The following is an 18,976-nucleotide window of genomic DNA, read 5'->3' on the forward strand; positions in this document are numbered from 1 at the left end:
CAGTGCGTATATTATTCATTCAATTGTAGCACGACAACCGGCGACACGGAATGCCAAAATTTATGTGAGCTGTTTGAGAATGTTGCGTCCGTAAAACAATGGCGACGCGGCAATTTCTCGTTGTTCGTTTCTGTTTGCGTCATTGGAAACTGATGACGTATGGACACATAAATCTGGATTAGAAAGCTTCTTTGGTTAATAATTGAGAACTGTGTGCTGTAAACTCTTTGAATGTAAAAGCGACATGTATTTCAAATATTTACACAATTTTACCATCAGACATTTGCTTGGCATTTCCTAAACGATAGTTCTTCTTCTTCTTGGCGTAACGTCAAAACAGGGACGAAGCCTGCCTCTTAGCTTGGAGTTCTATGAGCACTATCACAGTAGCTGTAGAATCGATTGAGTGGGCACTAAATAGCTTTGCTCCTTTCAAATCTCCTGGGGTAGATGAGATTTATCCTATTCTGCTTCAGAAGGGATTTGATTATTTCAAACTTGTTTGGAAAAAATACTTGTTTGCAGTTTTGCTACAGGGTATATTCCCAAATCTTGGCGAGATAGTACTGTAAAGTTTATTCCGAAAGAGGGTCGCGCGTCGTATGAAGAAGCAATGAATTTCAGACCAATTAGTTTGACCTGTTTTCTTCTGAAATGCTTAGAACGCATTGTGGATCATCACATCCGTGATGTTCATTTAGTCAACGTGCCTCTTCATGTGAACCAACATGCCTACCAATCTGGTAAGTCCACTGTGACTCTTTTACACAAGGTTGTTTACGATATCGAGAAAGCATTCGCTCAAAAGCAATCTTGTTTGGGTGTTTTCTTAGATATCGTGGGTGTCTTTGACAATTGGAAGCCGCACGGAGTCATGGCATATTTCCTATGATTTCCAATTGGATTCATCAAATGCTCAAAAACCGATATCTCTTCTCGACATTGCGTCAAGCGGCGATTACGAAATTGAGTGTTTGTGGATGCCCCCAAGGGGGAGTCTTGTCACCGTTTTTGTGGAATCTCGTAGCAGATACGCTATTGAGGCAACTCAATAATAGCGGTTTTCCTACTTATGGTTTTGCCGACGACTTCCTAGCATTGTTAGTTGGTATGTGTATCACTACCCTTTTTGACCTGATGCAAAGCGCCCTTCAGGTAGTTGAGGGTTGGTGACGCCAACATGGCCTTCCGGTTAATCCGAATAAAACATCTATTGTTCCTTTTTACGGAAAGGCGAAACCTTAATGGCGTTCGACCTTTGCGTCTCTTTGATTCTGAAATCAATGTGACTGAACAGGTAAAGTACGTTGGAGTCATTCTTGATTCCAAGCTTTCCTGGACACCGCACATTGAGCTCAGAATCAAGAAAGCTTGTATGGCCTTGGGGTAATGCCGGCGAACCTTTGGTACAACTTAGGGTCTAAAACCCAAGTATATCAAATGGATCTACACAACTGTTGTTCGGCCAATATTGGCCTATGGATGTCTTGTGTGGTGGCGAAAGGGCGAAATGAGAACGGTCCAATCAAAATTAGGCCATCTCCAAAGGATGTGCTTAATGGTGATGTCTGGAGCGTTCTTCACTACACATTCATCTCAAATAAGAAGCACTTTCTTGCACTTACCGTCTACGGGTACTCGATCTACTAGAGGAAACTCCTGTAAACCGCACATCAACACACACCTCGTTGTTTCCACTTTTTGTGAATTGGGACAAAAATTGTCCTTACTCCAAGTGATTGCTTGTAATTTCCCATATAGGACATTTTCCACGAAATTCCCTTCCCGGGTAGAGTGGACATCTGGATATCTGGAAAGAAGTATTTCAGACGGCATCGTATGTTACACTGATGGCTCCCCTTCGAGAAGTCGAGCAGGTGCTGGTGTTTATTCCCGTGAGCTAAGGCTGTATCAGTCTTACTCACTTGTTAGATATTGCACCGTTTTTCAGGCCGAAATCTTTACTCTTATGTGCGGAATGCAATCAGCACTTCAGCAGCACGTAATGGGCAAGGTAATATACTTCTGTTCAGATAGCCAGGCTGCTATTAAAACACTTGCTTCGGCCAACTCCAGGTCAAGGATAGTTATCGCTTGTCGAACTCAAATCTAGGAGCTGAATTCAGCAAACGCTGTTCACCTTGTATGGGTACCTGGCCATTCTTCCATCGCTGGAAATGAATTGGCTGATGAGTTAGCTCTCACTGGAGCATCACATGACTTCATTGGCCTTGAGCCAGCTATTCCGATATCCAAGTATTGGGTAAAGCTTCAGATTCACACGTTTTATGCGTTATCACAGTGCCCTTCTCAGGGCGCTGTTTGAACCCATTGTGGTACGCTTTTACGAGTATGACTATCCTATTCCCTTACCTGTCCTTTCCCATGTCCTATCCTTTTTCCTTCCCTTCTCCGTCAGGTAAATGATGAATAGGCTCGTGTGCATGGCGATGCACAAATTTCCCAAATGGAGGAGAACGTGCCTCTGGAGCCGACCTACTGATACCTGATACACCATAGATGTTTCGTTCTTAAGGTGTTCACTCGCGGTTTTTTTTTTAATCAGTTCTTTAGAGAACAGTCCTTTATGGACCTGTTGTTGCACCGTATCAATAATGTATATCAGTGATGTATATTACTGATTTAATATAATGCAGGGATATTTTTTTTTCATGCTTTCTTTAAGAGATTCCTCCAAAGTTTCTAAAATTTTCCCCGGATTCTTTTACAAATTTTCCATGAACTTCCTTCATGAATTTTCACAGTTAGTCGGTCGTATGTCCGAACACGTTGAGCGCTCAACGCATATTGAGCTTGCACCGATCAGATGGTCGGTGTCGAAGTATGTGTCAGTTGTGCTGTAATATCAACGTCTAAAAACAAAACGCTCACACTTGTTGTGCGTAGGCCGCAAGGTGTTGCTTTGAATCCAGTTTGACTTTCTTTTCTGCAGAATCGTAACTTGTTCTGTGGATTAGTTGGTTCAAGTGCCGGACTAGCGATACGGAGTCGTGGTTTCGTATCCCACGACAATCGACATTCGAATTAACATCCCAATTCACAAATTTATCTCTCAATTTGTCAATTAAACGTACTTTGCCTAAACATACTTCAAGTTTTTACTTCTATTTCAAACATACTGGCCGACCGACTGGTATAGCCGGAAAAGAACAATAAATTCATTGTTACACATATTATGTATGGAACCTCTGAAATTTGTATATAAGCTGTCACACTTTTCCCATCCCTTTTCAAATCGTTACGTGAACCTTCAGAAATAGCTCAAGAAATCCCTTTGTAATGTAATCCAAGGATTCTTTCACGAAATTCTCCTTCTTAAGCTCTGTCAGATTTCTTAAAGGCTTACTTCGAACATATCTCCAATAATATCTTAAAATTTGTTTTTTTTTTTCAAGAATTTCTTCTTCTATGGAAGCTACCACAGAAATCTTCAGAACCCTCCAGGGGTTGTTTCAAAAATCGTTCCAGGGATGCTTTTTCAGATACATCTAGGCATCGATATGTCTTTCAGAAATTCCTCCAGTGGATTCTTTAACAAATTCTTCCAGGCATTCTATTGAAAATTCTCGCATAATTTTATTGAAAATGTCTCCAGGAATACCTCCGTTCATGTTTTTTTTTCAGTGATTCCTCCAGAGATTCCTGCAGAAATTAATACAGAAAATCCTTCAAGAGTTCCTCCAGGTAGGCTCAGTGTACCAGTTATGGCTATAATACCTCAATTTCGCCATAGTTGATTTTCTACCTTTAGTGATGCAAATTAAGAAGAAAAAAAAATCGTGAACAACACATCACGATCACAAAAGATGGCTGCAATCATTCAAACTTCACAATTTGCGCAAATTGTGATAGAAATAATTCATTTTTCTTAACTTTTTCGCCTCCTTGCACCCTATTTCGCCATAATGTACCAGTTATGGCTAATCCCACAAGGAATACATGTAAATAGTGCGAAGTGCCAAGTGGAACCCAAATTAACAATTATGTCCATAACTAGTACAGGGTTCCTTTCATTGGCACACGCCGTAATAAATACTAAAAGTAGTTTTGGCTCGGTTTCTATATTTTTAATGTAAAGTATGAAAACTTATCTATCATTAGACATATCGATGACATTCGTCGATCTTCTTCTTATTTTTGTAGAAATAGTATTGCTTAGGTAGTGTGATAACTGGTACAGGCACCCTATTCCTTCATATATTTCCCCAGAAATTACTGTGGGATTTCTTTCAAGAATACCTGAATGAATTTTCCTCGGATTCGTTAAGACAGGGGTTTTCTGAGCATGCATTGCAGTGCACTTGGTGCACCTCGAAGCCTAACCAGGTGCACCGCGATAGTTTATTTGATCTATGAACTGAACATGCTGTCAGTTTGATGAAAAATACTTTGACAGATACGTATTTCGACCTCAGGTTAATCATCATCAGAAAAAACTTACTGAATATGTGCAGTGTGATATGAATATTGTATTTGAAGCATTAAATTTAGAAATCGTTCAAGAAAATTACTTTGCTCTAATTTTCTTGAACGATTTCTAAATTTAATGCTTCAAATACAATAATCGGTAAATTATTACAACTTCATAGACAAATGCTTAAATATCAAAAAGAATATGACTAGTGTTTAAAATTTGAGAAAGGATCTTCTAAGTATTTTTGAAATAATTTACTGGGTTATTATAATGACTTTTAGGAAACTTCCTCCTATTTGGAAACAATAACCAATCTTTAATAACTTTTTCTAAGAACATTGAGAGAAATATTATAACAATATTTACTAAAAAATCATACTAGTAAACGGCAATTGATTAACATGGAGGCCTCGCAAGAAATGCAGTGAAAATTAGCTATTAATTTGACGACCAGACACGAATTTCCCCTAAAATCAGGCCCTGGTTTGGGTCAAGTCCAAATATTTCTAAGAATTACAAATCAATATCAACATCATTTCGGCGTACGAAAAAAAAATACCGAATGTCGAAATGTCGAATAATACATTAACCTTTTCTTTCTTCTTGGCGTAACGTCCTCATTAGGACAAAGCCTGCTTCTCAGCTTAGTGTTCTATGAGCACTTCCACAGTTATTAACTGAGAGCTTCCTCTGCCAATGACCATTTTGCATGCGTATATCGTGTGGCAGGCACGAAGATACTCTATGCCCAAGGAAGTCAAGGAAATTTCCTTTACGAAAAGATCCTGGACCGACCGGGAATCGAACCCGTCACCCTCAGCATGGTCATGCTGAATACCCGTGCGTTCACCGCCTCGGCTATATGGGCCCGTATAGTACATTAATACAAACTTTAAATTCCATTTAATTTCATGTTTTTAAACAAGTGCACCGCGTAGAAATTTGTTTTCAAAAAATGCACCGCAAGACAAAAAGTCTGAAACCCCCTGCGTTAAGAAATTCTAAAATTTCTTCAGAAATAATTCCTAGAAACTCGACAGACATTCCTTTGGAAATTTCTCATTAGATCTAGGAATCATTACAGAAGTTAAAGTGCTTCTCCATTCTTCCACGGATTCTTTAAAAAAAAATACGAAATCGCATTCCTCCGGGAATAGTTTCAGAATATCCCCCATGTATTTTGGTAATGGAATTTTCCTAAATATGTTATAATATTCTGATATAGGAGTTCCACCAAGAGTAGCAAATGCCTGTAAAATTCCTTCAGGAATTTTCTTTTGATTCTTTCAAATATATCAAGGGATTTTTAAAAGAATATCTACAGGGACAGGAGCTAGACAGAAGATTTATTTAAAAAAGCTCCTGCAAGGATTTCTTCGGAAATGTCGTCATTAATGTTGGCAAGGGATTTCTTAAAAAAAAATTCTATAGATTTTTTGTTTTTCAAAAAAATTATCTAGGTTTTTTTTTTCAAAATTTTCTCAGCAGTTCCTGTGGAAATGCTTTAAAGTTTCTCTTGGAATTTTTGTCAGGGGTGATTGAAGAAATCTCTAGAAGGTTTCTTTTTGGATTTTTTTGCGGCTTTCCGAGATTCCTCCAGGAATTCTTTCAGATATTCCCCATGGATTTTCAGAAGTATTTTATGAAATTACATTTAATAAATACTAGAAGAACTCTAAAAGGGTTTTCTGATGAAATTTCCAAAAACATCCCTGGAGATATATCAGGATATTCCAAGAAGAAATTTGTGCAAAGTTTACTGTCAAAAGAACTGAAGGAATTCTTTAATAAAAGTAAAGCCTAATGTGATTTCTAAAAGAATTCCTGGATGAATCTTTATAGGAATTCTTAAAAGTTCTCCGGAATAATTTCTGAAAGAATCAGAATAAATCCAAAGAGAAGTTTATGATGTAACCCCAGGAGAAATATCTGAAGATCTTCTGGAAAACTTCCGGGAAGGAACTTCTAGAAGAATGTCCTGAGATTTTCCAGAAGATTTCCTCCATTTCTGAAATACCCTGGAGGAATTTACAGAGCAATTTCTGAAGCAATCGTTAGAGGAATTTCGAGATGAATACCCGTAGATACCCCTGGAGAATTTCCTGCAAGAATATCTTAAGAAGGAAATCTTAAGGAATTATTTGTTCAAAGAAAAGCCGGATGAATGTCTGAAAATAAAACTCCAGGAGGAATATGATCAAGAATTTCTTGAAAATATTCTAGATAAAAATCTCGAAGGAAATTCCTAAAGAATGGGGCACGTTCGGTGTAGTACTAGATTTGTAGTAATGAGCTGAATTTTAGTATGGTGAGAAGGTCAATTCTCCGTTTCTGTAATAAAATGGTGCAAAAAGCGTGGGTATTATGATTCCTTGCCTAATTTGATGCTGTTTGAGCAAAACTTTGGATAACTATGTTGTTTATGTTGCAAGAAATGGAGAAAACAACAACACTGTTGTCCAAAGTTTTGCTCAAACAGCATCAAATTAGGCAAGGAATTATAATACCCACGCTTTTTGCACCATTTTATTGCAGAAACTGAGAATTGACCTTCTCACCATACTAAAATTCAGCTCATTACTACAAATCTAGTACTAAACTGATCTGTCCTATTCCTGGAGGTTTTTATGGAGGGATTGTTGCTGAACTCCAAAAAAGAGTTCTTGCAATAATCCCAGAAAAAAATCGTAACATAAATTCACCCAGGAATTTCAACCGCATTACTTATTTCGTACAGTATTCTTTGAACTATGATTGGAGATATGAGGCAACTCCCAGGTCCTTGTTTCATAAACTTGCTGGTCCTTGAATTGACATTTCCCTTTATCTATGATGAGAATAACAAAATTATATGTTGTATTTAGGCATTTTCTAAGGGGTTTCCGTGGGATTCGAAGGGGCTTTCAGGAAGGAGGTTTTCATGGCACTTCAACACGTTTGGCGTACACAAATTATGTCACAAAAATTGCCCTTTTTGTATAAGACCTCCCAGAACCCCGACGAGCGAGGTGTTTTGGTAGTGTTGTACTTTTAATAACAGTGCGCGTCCTCAAGGTTTAAAAACTCCTGAAATGCTCCGGAAACCCCCTTAACCCGAATGGAACTCCTCTGAATTCCTGTGAAACATCCTTGGCGCAATCTGAAATCCCTGAAATCCCCTAGAATCCCTGTAACGTCCCTGAAGCTTTCCAAAATCCCTGCAACGCTACTAAAACACCCTGGAAAGCGCTCGAGGCTTCCTGAACACCCTGGAACCCCTGGAACGCCCATAAAACCTCTTGAAACTTGTTGGGATACCCTTGAAACTCCCTGGAATGTCTTTGATATTCCCTGGAACCCCCTGGAACACCTTCGAAACGCCCCTGAAGCTCACTCAACCTCCCCCCCCCCCTGAGACTCTTTTAACACCCTGGCTCGAAACATCCTGGATAGCTCTGTAATCTCTTGCAACCTCATGAAACCCCTTGAAACACTCCTGGAATTTCCATAGAATGCTCTTTGAACCCTCAGAAACCTCCTAGGTGCCACTGCAAACTCCTGTAATCCCCTAAAACTGCCTGAAATTCCCTGGTATGCCTCTGCAACCCCCTTGAACCCCTCTGAAGCACTCCTGGAACCCCTTTGAACCGTTTGAAACCCCTTGAAACACTCTTGAATGTCCCTGATAGCTCTCAAAACTGCCCGAGATCCCATGGAACACCCCTGGAACGCCTCGAAATCCCTTGAAAACCCCTGGAACTCAAAATGCATAATGAAAGTGTGATAATCTATCTATCTATATATATAAACATGAGTTTGATGTGCCTTTGAGGCAACAAAACTCACGAACGGATGAACCGATCAGCATGACTCTTGCATGGTTCGATTCGTATTCATGGTGGCTGTGTTTATATGTATAAAAAGTTACGAAAATTATTCAAGAAGAATAAAAAATGTAAAAATACAGATTTCTCATCAGCCGGGAAGAAATTTGGCGTGATTGGAATGAAATCAATCTAGAGTGCGTTGCTGCGATGTCTTCAACAACGGTCAAATCATCACCGCTTGGCAAGACAAAGTTTGCCGGGACAGCTAGTCTATATATATAAAAATGAGTTTGATGTACCTTTGAGGCAACAAAACTCACGAACGGGTGAACCGATCAACATGATTCTTACACGGTTCGATTCGTATTCATGGTGGCTGTGTTTATATGTATAAAAAATTACGAAAATCAACTAAGAAAGTAAGAACATTGATAAAGTACTGATTTTTGATGAACTGGGAAGAAAATCAACACGATCGAAATCAAACCAATCTAGAGTGCGGTGCTATTATGAGCCCAACAGTTGTCAAACCACCACAAGACGGCAAGACAAAGTTTGCCGGGACAGCTAGTAAATAATAATTAAGGTGCCATTCACAAGCGGCGTAACGCTTCAGGGGAGGTGGACAGTATGGCCAAGCGTTACAGAAAGGTGAGAGAATAAAAAAATGTCGATTTTAGCGTTACGTAATAAATTTATGCTGCCTTATTCAATAAAATAGCAATGAAAAAAAGTTACGAAAATCAACTTATAAAGGAGAAACGTTGTGAAAATACTGAAATTAATATGAGCGAGCAGAAGTACGATCGCGATTCCGGGTCATTTGGCCGAACGCCATTTGGTGAAAAGGGCCATTAATAATCGAATGCCATTTGGTAGAATGCCGTTTGGCCGAAAAAATGATTGATGAAGTTAAGTGAACATGCAGATGCAACTGATGTCCGCATCAGTATAACTCGAAAGAATAGCCTGTGATTCAAAGAAGTAAAAATCATTGATAAACATTGGAAATTTCAACGCCAACTAATCCTTGAATAGCAAAACTAGAAAGAACAGCATTTGATAAAAATAAGTAGGGCCCATATAGCCGAGGCGGTAAACGCACGGGTATTCAGCATGACCATGCTGAGGGTGACGGGTTCGATTCCCGGTCGGTCCAGGATCTTTTCGTAAAGGAAATTTCCTTGACTTCCTTGGGCATAGAGTATCTTCGTGCCTGCCACACGATATACGAATGCAAAATGGTCATTGGCAGAGGAAGCTCTCAGTTAATAACTGTGGAAGTGCTCATAGAACACTAAGCTGAGAAGCAGGCTTTGTCCCAGTGAGGACGTTACGCCAAGAAAAGGAGAGGAGAAGGAAGTACTTCTGACGATCATTTTGGCAGTTATAATGTCAAAAATTCCCTCTGAATTCTTTTGATCATAATTCGGTCAAACGGCATTCGGCCAAACGACCCATTCACCCAAATAGCCGGACACCTCCGATCGCAATGCGGTGCTGCAATGAACTAAAAAGCACAACTAACTTTTCGACATAGAAAAATAGCTACATACCTACTCTAGTATATTTTTCAATAAACGGGAAAATAGTAAGAATACCTTTAGTTGGATATGAAAAAAATTGCAATGATTGCAGAAAGCTTAGTATGGTCCAGCATCTTCTCGTTATAGAAATTTCTCATTAGTGCCCATGCACTGCATATTTCGAATCAAACTTTCATGAATTTTGAATCCCGGTAACTTATTTAAAAGCGATTTGTTGAATCACCCCTCGCAAAATATTTAAGTGGGCGGAGCTGTGAAGCAGTTGCAAATCTCTTTAAAATTGATATTATTAATCAATCTTAAGTTCTAGAAATAAAACCACAGTGGCTCAAAAAAGGTATTCTTGCGTAAAAATCTATATATTTTTTTCAAAAATATTAAATAAGGTTTAATGATCCGGGCTACGATAAGATTGCCTCTAGGGAATCAATAAATATTTATTTTTTAGTTAAAATGTGTACTGCAATTTTATCAAAAAATACTTTATCTGGAATTGCATCATGAACTCGTCTCGCATGACAGTGTCTACAATAATTTCTATCACTCTTGAGATTTTTTCCAAAGAACATCTTCAAAGATGCTATAAAAATACAGTATTTATCACTCCAGTAACTCAACTAGCAACTAAGGACTGTATCGTTAATTATGAGTACACCTTTGAGGCTCTGTATTAAAAAGACTATGCCTTATTTTGTTAACTGCTTTGTGTCTATGTGTTGCTAACGTTGTAAACAAACGATAACCTTCATTAAAAGTTAAAGTTTTTCCTCAAGTGGAACAATGCGAGGGTTTACGGAGGAGAAGCGAAAATCGATTGTGACCAGGCACTGCAAGGAAAAATGATCATCGCTAAGAAAATTATATATTTATATTTAGGGATTGTTGATTTTGTTCGGTGATTGCAACACACTAAAACACGATTTATAACGTTTCGGCCTACTGACTTTCAGCCATCATCAGATCTAAAATATATTTTCAAATAGTTACAATCTTAAAATTCATCTTACAATTTTCTTCACCCACTTGTATAAATCGATGTTCTTGCCACCAGTGTGGCTTTACTACTAAACCCCCCTTTTCACACATCTATCCATCTTCGTGTTGGTTCGGTTGCGTCACTCGGTTCGGTCTGCTCGTATGTGTTGAGAGTGTTCGGTGACGACAAAATTGTTAACATGCAGCGCGAATGTGGAGGGATCGACTCAGCGTACAACGGTCTAGTGGGTAAAATACGAACACTCTCAACACATACGAGCAGACCGAACCGAGTGACGCAACCGAACCAACACGAAGATGGATAGATGTGTGAAAAGGGGGGTTTAGTAGTAAAGCCACACTGGTGGCAAGAACATCGATTTATACAAGTGGGTGAAGAAAATTGTAAGATGAATTTTAAGATTGTAACTATTTGAAAATATATTTTAGATCTGATGATGGCTGAAAGTCAGTAGGCCGAAACGTTATAAATCGTGTTTTAGTGTGTTGCAATCACCGAACAAAATCAACAATCCCTAAATATACAACTCAACGGTGACCAAAACCCTTAAGAAAAAAAAAGCTAAGAAAATTAGCAAAAATTAAATGTGTTAGGGTTTTTGTTGTCCAAAATGCTATCAAACGATTCGGTATGCATAACACACTGAAAGACTTACCCGGACGCGGCAAAAAACAGGTGCGTCCAAGTCAAATTTGGACAGCAAAACTTGCAAAATCGTTGAAGGAAACTAGGAGGTATCCATTGGAGATTACGCAAAAAAGTGTGAAACGACTGTTGGTATGGTTCAACGCGCCAAGGAGCGTAATTCCCCGAAGACCTACCCAAAACAGAAATGTCCAAAACGCAGTCAAATTCTGGCGGATTATGTGAAAACTCAGGCTTGGAAGCTGTACGACGATGTTTTGAGCAAAAATTGCATGTGTATATTCATGGATGATGAAGCGTATGTCAAATTGGACTACAAGGTACTTCCAGGGGCACAGATTTTCACTGTTAAGCATGGCACGGATGTTACGAATTAGGAGAAATCGATTTTTTGTGAAAAAAAAAGGGAAGTGTGTTGGTTAGGCAAGCAATTTGTCAATGTGGTATGAAATCGTCACCTTTCTTCACCGTCCCAGGTATGAACGTCGAAATATACCGGAAGGAATGTCTCCAGAAACATATTCTACCATTCATCTGAAAGCACATTACTTTGGCCGGATTTGGCATCCTGCCACTATGCGCGTGACACCTTTGGCAGGTATGAAGTAAACAATGTTCAATTTGTGGAAAAGGCAATGAATCCTCTAAATTGCCCGTAAATAAGACCCATTGAGAAATAGTTAACTTTGATGAAAGAGAAACTACGGAAAAAGGATAGAGGAGCAGAGGACGTCACAAAATTCAAGAAAAACTGGGTCAACGTATGCAAAACCATCGTCGGAACGGTTGTCCAAAACCTTATGAAGCACACCAAGAAGAAAGTGCGAGAGGTGGCAAGATCCCCGAAAAATTAAATATACAATCATGTCATGGGCTTTTCTGATGGTCAATGAACAATGTAATTGAATTTAATTTACAAAATAAATAAAAAATTTTGAAATACAGCAATTTTAAGGGGTACTCATAATTAACGATACAGTCCATAGTAATTGATTTCTACACATTTTTCTTATGATAAATTATAGAAGTTCTTCTCTGTTTTCCTTCGATTTTCTTGAAAGTATCGTCAAGTAAATTCAAATTCTGCAATTTCGTGACAACTTTATTGAAGAATTCGCCCAATAGTTCTTCGTTGATTGCATGGAATTTACCAAAAATTTGTTCTGGAAACAAGCTTTGAAGCAAGTACAATCACTAGCATGCAAATGTTAAATATAGCTCTGTTGAAACCTCCGACTCATATAGGCACTATTTATTTCTGCTACTAAAAATTTCAGCAAGAGCGACAAAAAATGATATACAGCTTGAGGAATTGGTATGAATAAAGTTGCTAGCTATTCGCTGTAATTTCATGAGAAGACTACTTCTAAATCTCTAGATTAAATTTTCTACGTCCACTTGTCCCCACCTAGGGTAGGACCATGACGTTGAGTAAAGGTTGTTCGTCTGGGTAAGTAGGTAATAGTAATTGATAAAGTACGCGAAGAAACATAATGTTATATGGAGATTTCAAAGATCAATGTATCGAACAATATTTTCCCAGAATCCCGAGTTCTAGAAATTAAGCTCAGGGTATACACCTTACAATTACCTTTAAAGGATTTCACACGTTAATCAACTACGGCTTGTAACTATTCTATTCTTGCTCCAGTAATTTTATCCGAAAATTATAAAAAACATGTGTTCACAGGAAAAAATTTGAAACTTTGTTGAAAGTCCAAAAAAAATCTAAAATAAGCATTTTTACGAAATCTATTGAATTTCTATCGTGATTTCATTATGACCACCAAGAAACGCACAGAAGTTCTTGAAGAATCAAGAAATCAACAAATAAATCTTCAGAATTTGCAACAAAAATCCCACTATGAATTAAGTAAGTAAATGGTTTCTCCCAATATAACATATCAGAAAGTATTCAACATTAACTCGATACTTTTATAGGAATCCCCCTGGAAATTTCTTCTAGCAACATATCAAAGTTCCACTGGTGGTTCCCAAAACAGTTCAGTTTTAACACGATAGTTTGAGACTTCGACCCAAAAGAATCTTTTGGTAACATTTTACAAGAATTTTTGCCGCGCACCTCAACAGGGATTTGAAAATTTTGAAACTCTATATACATTTTTCCAGGAAATCTTCTGAAAAAAAAAATCCTCAAGAATTCCAGCAAACAGCAGCTGCTCCAATTTCAGTATCCCACGAAAAAGTTTTCTAAAATACGTTCTGTAAATCATGTAGGACTTTACAGTGAATGGTTAGAATGATGAATGGAACTTTGACTGCCGGTATTTGCTTATCACATAATAAATAAATGCAAAACTAATCAATTGGAATTTGAAGCTCTCAGTTAAGAACTATGGAAGGGAAGTACTCAGAGAACACTATTCTGGGGAGTAGATTATGTGCCTGTTAAACCTAGCACTGAGGAATAGATAAGTAGATCTGATTGTGACAAACGCTAGCTAAAGCTATGTATACAAAACAAGCCCTAAATCAACAAGCCCAAGTCATTTATGCATTTATTATCCTTAGTAGTAGTTACTATTGACTTACCTTCTTGTACAGCAGCGAACAGCATGCCACCCGTATCTTCATGCCGATTTGAAAGATGTACAGAATGTAATGATGGAAGATCATCACCGGCAGTAGCGAACAAAGCACAATCCCCGCCGCATAACCGTAGGCTGCCTCCTTGCCGATGGTGGTCTGCCCCGGGGCAAAGTACGAAACCAACCCTCCGAGACAGAGGGGCTGGAAAATCCTGGAAAAGAATTTCATGTTTATGAAAGATCCATTCAAGCTTATAGCTAAGTTTTTAAAGCTAATTGTGTAGCGTCCTCAACGCCCAATTACCTCGAAAAAGAATCCACCGACGTATACAGGAATCCCTTCGACAGAATGGTCCATCCGTAAATCACCCGAATGACGGCCAAAAAGCTCGGTTTATCTCGCTTCAGCTGCCGCTTCCAACAGTCCTCGAACCGATAGGTCAGCTGTTCGCTCTGGTGCGACGAGAGCGGTTCGTAGATATCGGACTCGTCAATGGGCCGTTCCAGTCCGGTGCGAAAGAGGTCCCGCAGCCACCAGAAGGTGAACCGCGACAGGGGGTTGGCCTGCCCAACCGGGTTCTCATCTCGCCGTAGGTCGTGGATGCTGACGGGATCCTTACCGTACTGGGTCGGATTCATTGTGGTGGGTGTACTAGGGGTACGACGGCGACGATGACGGCGACGGATAGTAGCATCGCCTACAACTGCTCATCGGGTGCCTTTGTGCAGCACCGGTTTTGGCTGGGATTTCTATACACTTTCTGGATGCTTGTTATGCACTAACTAGAAAGAACACTGAAATGAAATAAGATTTTCACCGTTATCTTGTGAGGTAATTTATGATTTTTTTGGGCTGTGGCACACGCCTCCAGTGCATGTCTGCTTGCGAATTTTTACTCCGCGCTGTGGTACAGATTTAAAATTTTTGGTTCAATAGTTAAGAGAACGAAATTACTTCGACATCGAATACAAACTATTCTTAACCGTCTGTACAGAACTCCACAAATCAACAGATGTCACACTTTTCAAGGAAGGCTGTCAAAACGATGAGTTTTATTGTCATTTGAGAAGCCCAGATGTACCGAGGTGTAATTGACATTTTCCTCGAATTTGAGATGAAAAAAAACAACCGCAAAGAAATCTACCGAAAAGCGATTCTTTCAGAATCCTGAGAGGAATTCTCTCAGAATCCTGAGAAAGCTTCTCTCAGAATCCTGAGAAGGATTCTCTCAGAATCCTGAGAAGGATTTTCTCAGAATCCTGAGAAACATTTTCTTAGAATCCTGAGAAGGATTTTCTCAGAATCCTGAGAAGGATTCGCTCAGAATCCTGAGAAGGATTCGCTCAGAATCCTGAGAAGCATTCGCTCAGAATCCTGAGAAGGATTCTCTCAGAATTCTGAGAAGGATTCTCTCAGAATCCTGAGAAGAATTCATTTAGAATCCTGAGAAGGATTCATTTAGAATCCTCAAGAAGATTCTCTCAGAATCCTGGGTAGAATTCTTTCAGAATTATTTTGAAAAATTCTGTCACAATCCTGATGAGTCTCTCAGAATCTTATGTTAGGATTCTGAAAGAATCCCTCTCAGGATTCTAAGAGAATTTCTTTTGGGATTCTCCTGGGTTTTCAGAGAATCTCTCACAAGATTCTGAGAGAATCCCTGTTAGGATTCTGAAAGAATCCTTCTCCTCTGAGAGAACCTTTCAAAATGATTCTGAGAAGGATTTTCTCAGAATCCTGAGAAGGATTTTCTCAGAATCCTGAGAAGGATTCTCTCAGAATCCTGAGAAGGATTTTCTCAGAATCCTGAAAAGCATTTTCTTGGAATCCTGAGAAGCATTTTCTTAGAATCCTGAGAAGATTCTCTCAGAATCCTGAGAAGATTCTCTCAGAATCCTGAGAAGGATTCTCTCAGAATCCTGAGAAGGATTCTCTCAGAATCCTGAGAAGGATTCTCTCAGAATCCTGAGAAGGATTCTCTCAGAATCCTGAGAAGGATTCTCTCAGAATCCTGAGAAGGATTCTCTCAGAATCCTGAGAAGGATTCTCTCAGAATCCTGAGAAGGATTCTCTCTGAATCCTGAGAAGGATTCTCTCTGAATCCTGAAAAGGATTCTCTCTGAATCCTGAAAAGGATTCTCTCAGAATCCTAAAAAGGATTCTCTCAGAATCCTGAAAAGGATTCTCTCAGAATCCTAAGAAGGATTCTCCCAAAATCCTGAGAAGGTTTCTCTCAGAATCCTGAGGTTTCTCCCAGAATCCCGAGAAGGTTTCTCCCAGAATCCTGAGAAGGATTCTCCCAGAATCCTGAGAAGAATTTTCCCAGAGTCCTGAGAAGAATTCTCCTAGAATCTTGGGAAGAATTCTCCCAGAATCTTGAAAAGGATTCTCTCATAATCCTGAGGATTCTCTCACAATCCTGAGAAGGATTCTCTCAGAATCTTATAAAGGATTCTCTCAAAATTCTGAGGAGGATTATCTCAGAATCCTGAGAAGGATTCTCTCAGATTCCTAAGAAGGATTCTCTCAAATTCCTGAGAGGGATTCGCTTAGAATCCAGAGAGGGATTCGCTCAATATCCCGTGAGCGATTATCTCTAATCCGGAGAGAGATTCCCTCAAAATCTTGGAATGGATTTCCTCAGAATCTCTAAGAATCCCGAGAGGGATTCGCTTAGAAACCTGAGAAGGATTCTCTCAGAATGCTTCGATTTCTGTTGGAGAATTCTCTCAGAATCCCGAGAGATTCCCTTGGTGATTCCTCAAAAGAAATCTCTCAGACTCCTGAAACAAATTAGGCCAGTTCTGAGAAGAATTATGACAGAATGCAGAGAAAGATTCCCTCTTTCGATGAAGTTAGAGTGGTTTCCATGTTCAATAATGTTGAAAAATATTTCACAATGTTTACACCCAGAGACCCGTCAAAATCCCCTGAAACTTCCATGAAACCTCCAAAAACCCCAAGACCCTCTAAAATTTTCCTAAGTGGTCTTGAGGTCCCGTGTAACGCTTCTGAGACCCGCTGATTCCCCAGAAATGCTCCTGAGACTCCATGAAAATCTCCCTGAAACGACCCTGACATCCCGCCTGAGTCCTCCTTAGAGCCCACGAAACACTCCTGAGACCCCTAAAACATTCCTAAAAATCCTCTGAACATCTGAGACCCCTAAACACTCCTGCAACTCCCTGAGACACTCTTAACTTTCAAAACCTTCTGGAACCTCTCGAAATGTCTCTGAAAACCTTCTGGATGCTTCTGAGATCACCTGAAATGTCCCTTAAAATCCTCTTGAACCCTCTGAAATTCCTAATGCCACCCATAACTTCCTAGAAGCTCCCCTTAACTTCTTTGAAATTTCCACGGATTATCTCTGTCTTAAACCCTCTGAAACCCTCACTTTTCGTAAATTTAAAAAGTTTGCAAAAGGTTCTTAGTCTTGTTTATGGAACGTCCAGTAACTTTTCGAAAGTTCTTAGAATCTTAAGATTTTTGATGATCTAGAACATACCCGTAGAATATTATTCTTCTTTTTTAAACATACAGTAATCTTCAGAAACTTCTCGAAATTCTATGTAGTTTTATGTTCCAGAAAATCCCAAAAGGTTCTTTCTTGAACAATTATTAACTTCCAGAAAGTTCTCGAAATTAAATAAAAAGAACATTCCATAAGGTTCTTCTCATTTGAGTAGCTTACAGAAAGTTTTACGTATTTGAGTAAGTGTGATATTCCAGATTATTTCAGATGATTGTTTTACTTTTGAATCATTCAGTAACTGCCAGGAGAATTCTGGAAATTTTTATAGATTTTTATGTTCCAGAACATTTGAGAAGGTTTTTTTTTTTTTTGCTTTTTTGCTTGTTCCCTAACTTCCATAAAGTTTTCTAAATTTTATGGGGATGATATTGAGAACATTCTAGAGAGTTCTTTCCTAAAAAAAATAACAACTTAGAACTAGTCATTAGAAGAGGAAGTTCTCAGTTAATAACTGTGGTAGAGCTCATAGACAGAAGCTCATAGCTGAGAAGCAGGCTTTGTCCCAGTTGAGATGTTACGTCAAGAAGAAGAAGAAGATGTTCCATAATCCTGCAGAAGGTTCTTCTCCTTTTGAAGCGTCCAGGAAATTCTAGAACGTTCTTTTTCTTTTTTCTGGAATCATCAGCATCTTAAAGAAAGTTCTTGAAATCTTTAGAATATTGATGTTCCAGAACATTCCAGAAGGTTGTTCTTTATATTTCTGGAAATTTAAAAAAAAAAACATCCAGAAAGTTCTCGTAATTTTTAAAAACTTGATACAACTATGGTGAAACATTTCAAAGCGTTACGGACAGACAGACAGACAACGCTGGGCTTTTAGATATATGATAAGCTTTTGTTGTTGAACTTTGAGAATTTTTAGTTTTCCAGGGGGAAGGGGTGGTGGTGTGCATTTCAGGATGATTTGAGGGTGTCAAGGGTGTTTCATTGAAGCCTAAAATGGGTTAAGAAGGTTTATAAATGCATTTCAGGTGATTTTCTAAGGGGTCACCAGAGGGGGTGTTCCAGGGAAGTTTTGAGAACATCAGGGTGTTCCACATGGATTTCAAAAGTGTCTCGGAGAGTTTCAGGTAGTCTCAGTAATATTTCAGGGCAGTATCTGGCTGGTCTCAGGAGTGCTGGGAGTGTCAAGACATTTCAGAGTATTCATTAAGGCCCTCTAAGCTTCAGAAGTATTTCAAGGAGATTTCTGAGGGCTTCAGGAGTGTTTCAAGGGGCTTCTTCTTTATGGCTCTACGTCGCCACTGGGACTTGGCCTGCCTCGCCTCAACTTAGTGTTCTTTGAGCACTTCCACAGTTATTATTTGAAGGGCTTCCTTTGCCTGTCATAGCATTAATTGATGTATTGTGAGGCAAGTACAATGATACACTATGCCCAGGGAGTCGAGAAATTTTTCCCGACCGGAACGGGAATCGAACCCACCGTCTCCGGATTGGTGATCGATAGCCTTAACCACTAGG

At 39.1% G+C, this 18,976-nt stretch overlaps 2 protein-coding genes across 5 annotated transcripts in view; one reads left to right on the forward strand and one right to left on the reverse strand.

The window, feature by feature from the left end:
* LOC109402379 (uncharacterized) overlaps positions 1-18,976 on the forward strand; it is a 489,342-nt gene that overhangs the window by 396,555 nt on the left and 73,811 nt on the right. The gene's annotated exons all lie outside the window — the stretch shown is intronic.
* LOC109402397 (probable multidrug resistance-associated protein lethal(2)03659) overlaps positions 1-18,976 on the reverse strand; it is a 110,749-nt gene that overhangs the window by 82,105 nt on the left and 9,668 nt on the right. The window contains exons 2-3 of the mRNA XM_029856758.2: positions 14,284-14,774; positions 13,984-14,191 (exon numbers count right to left, since the gene is read on the reverse strand). Of these exons, the coding sequence (XP_029712618.2) occupies positions 13,984-14,191; positions 14,284-14,618 (543 nt within the window). The 5' untranslated portion in view covers positions 14,619-14,774. The remainder of the gene's footprint in view (positions 1-13,983; positions 14,192-14,283; positions 14,775-18,976) is intronic.

This window comes from Aedes albopictus, chromosome 1 (genome assembly GCF_035046485.1).
Source record: "Aedes albopictus strain Foshan chromosome 1, AalbF5, whole genome shotgun sequence".
Taxonomy (NCBI): domain Eukaryota; kingdom Metazoa; phylum Arthropoda; class Insecta; order Diptera; family Culicidae; genus Aedes; species Aedes albopictus.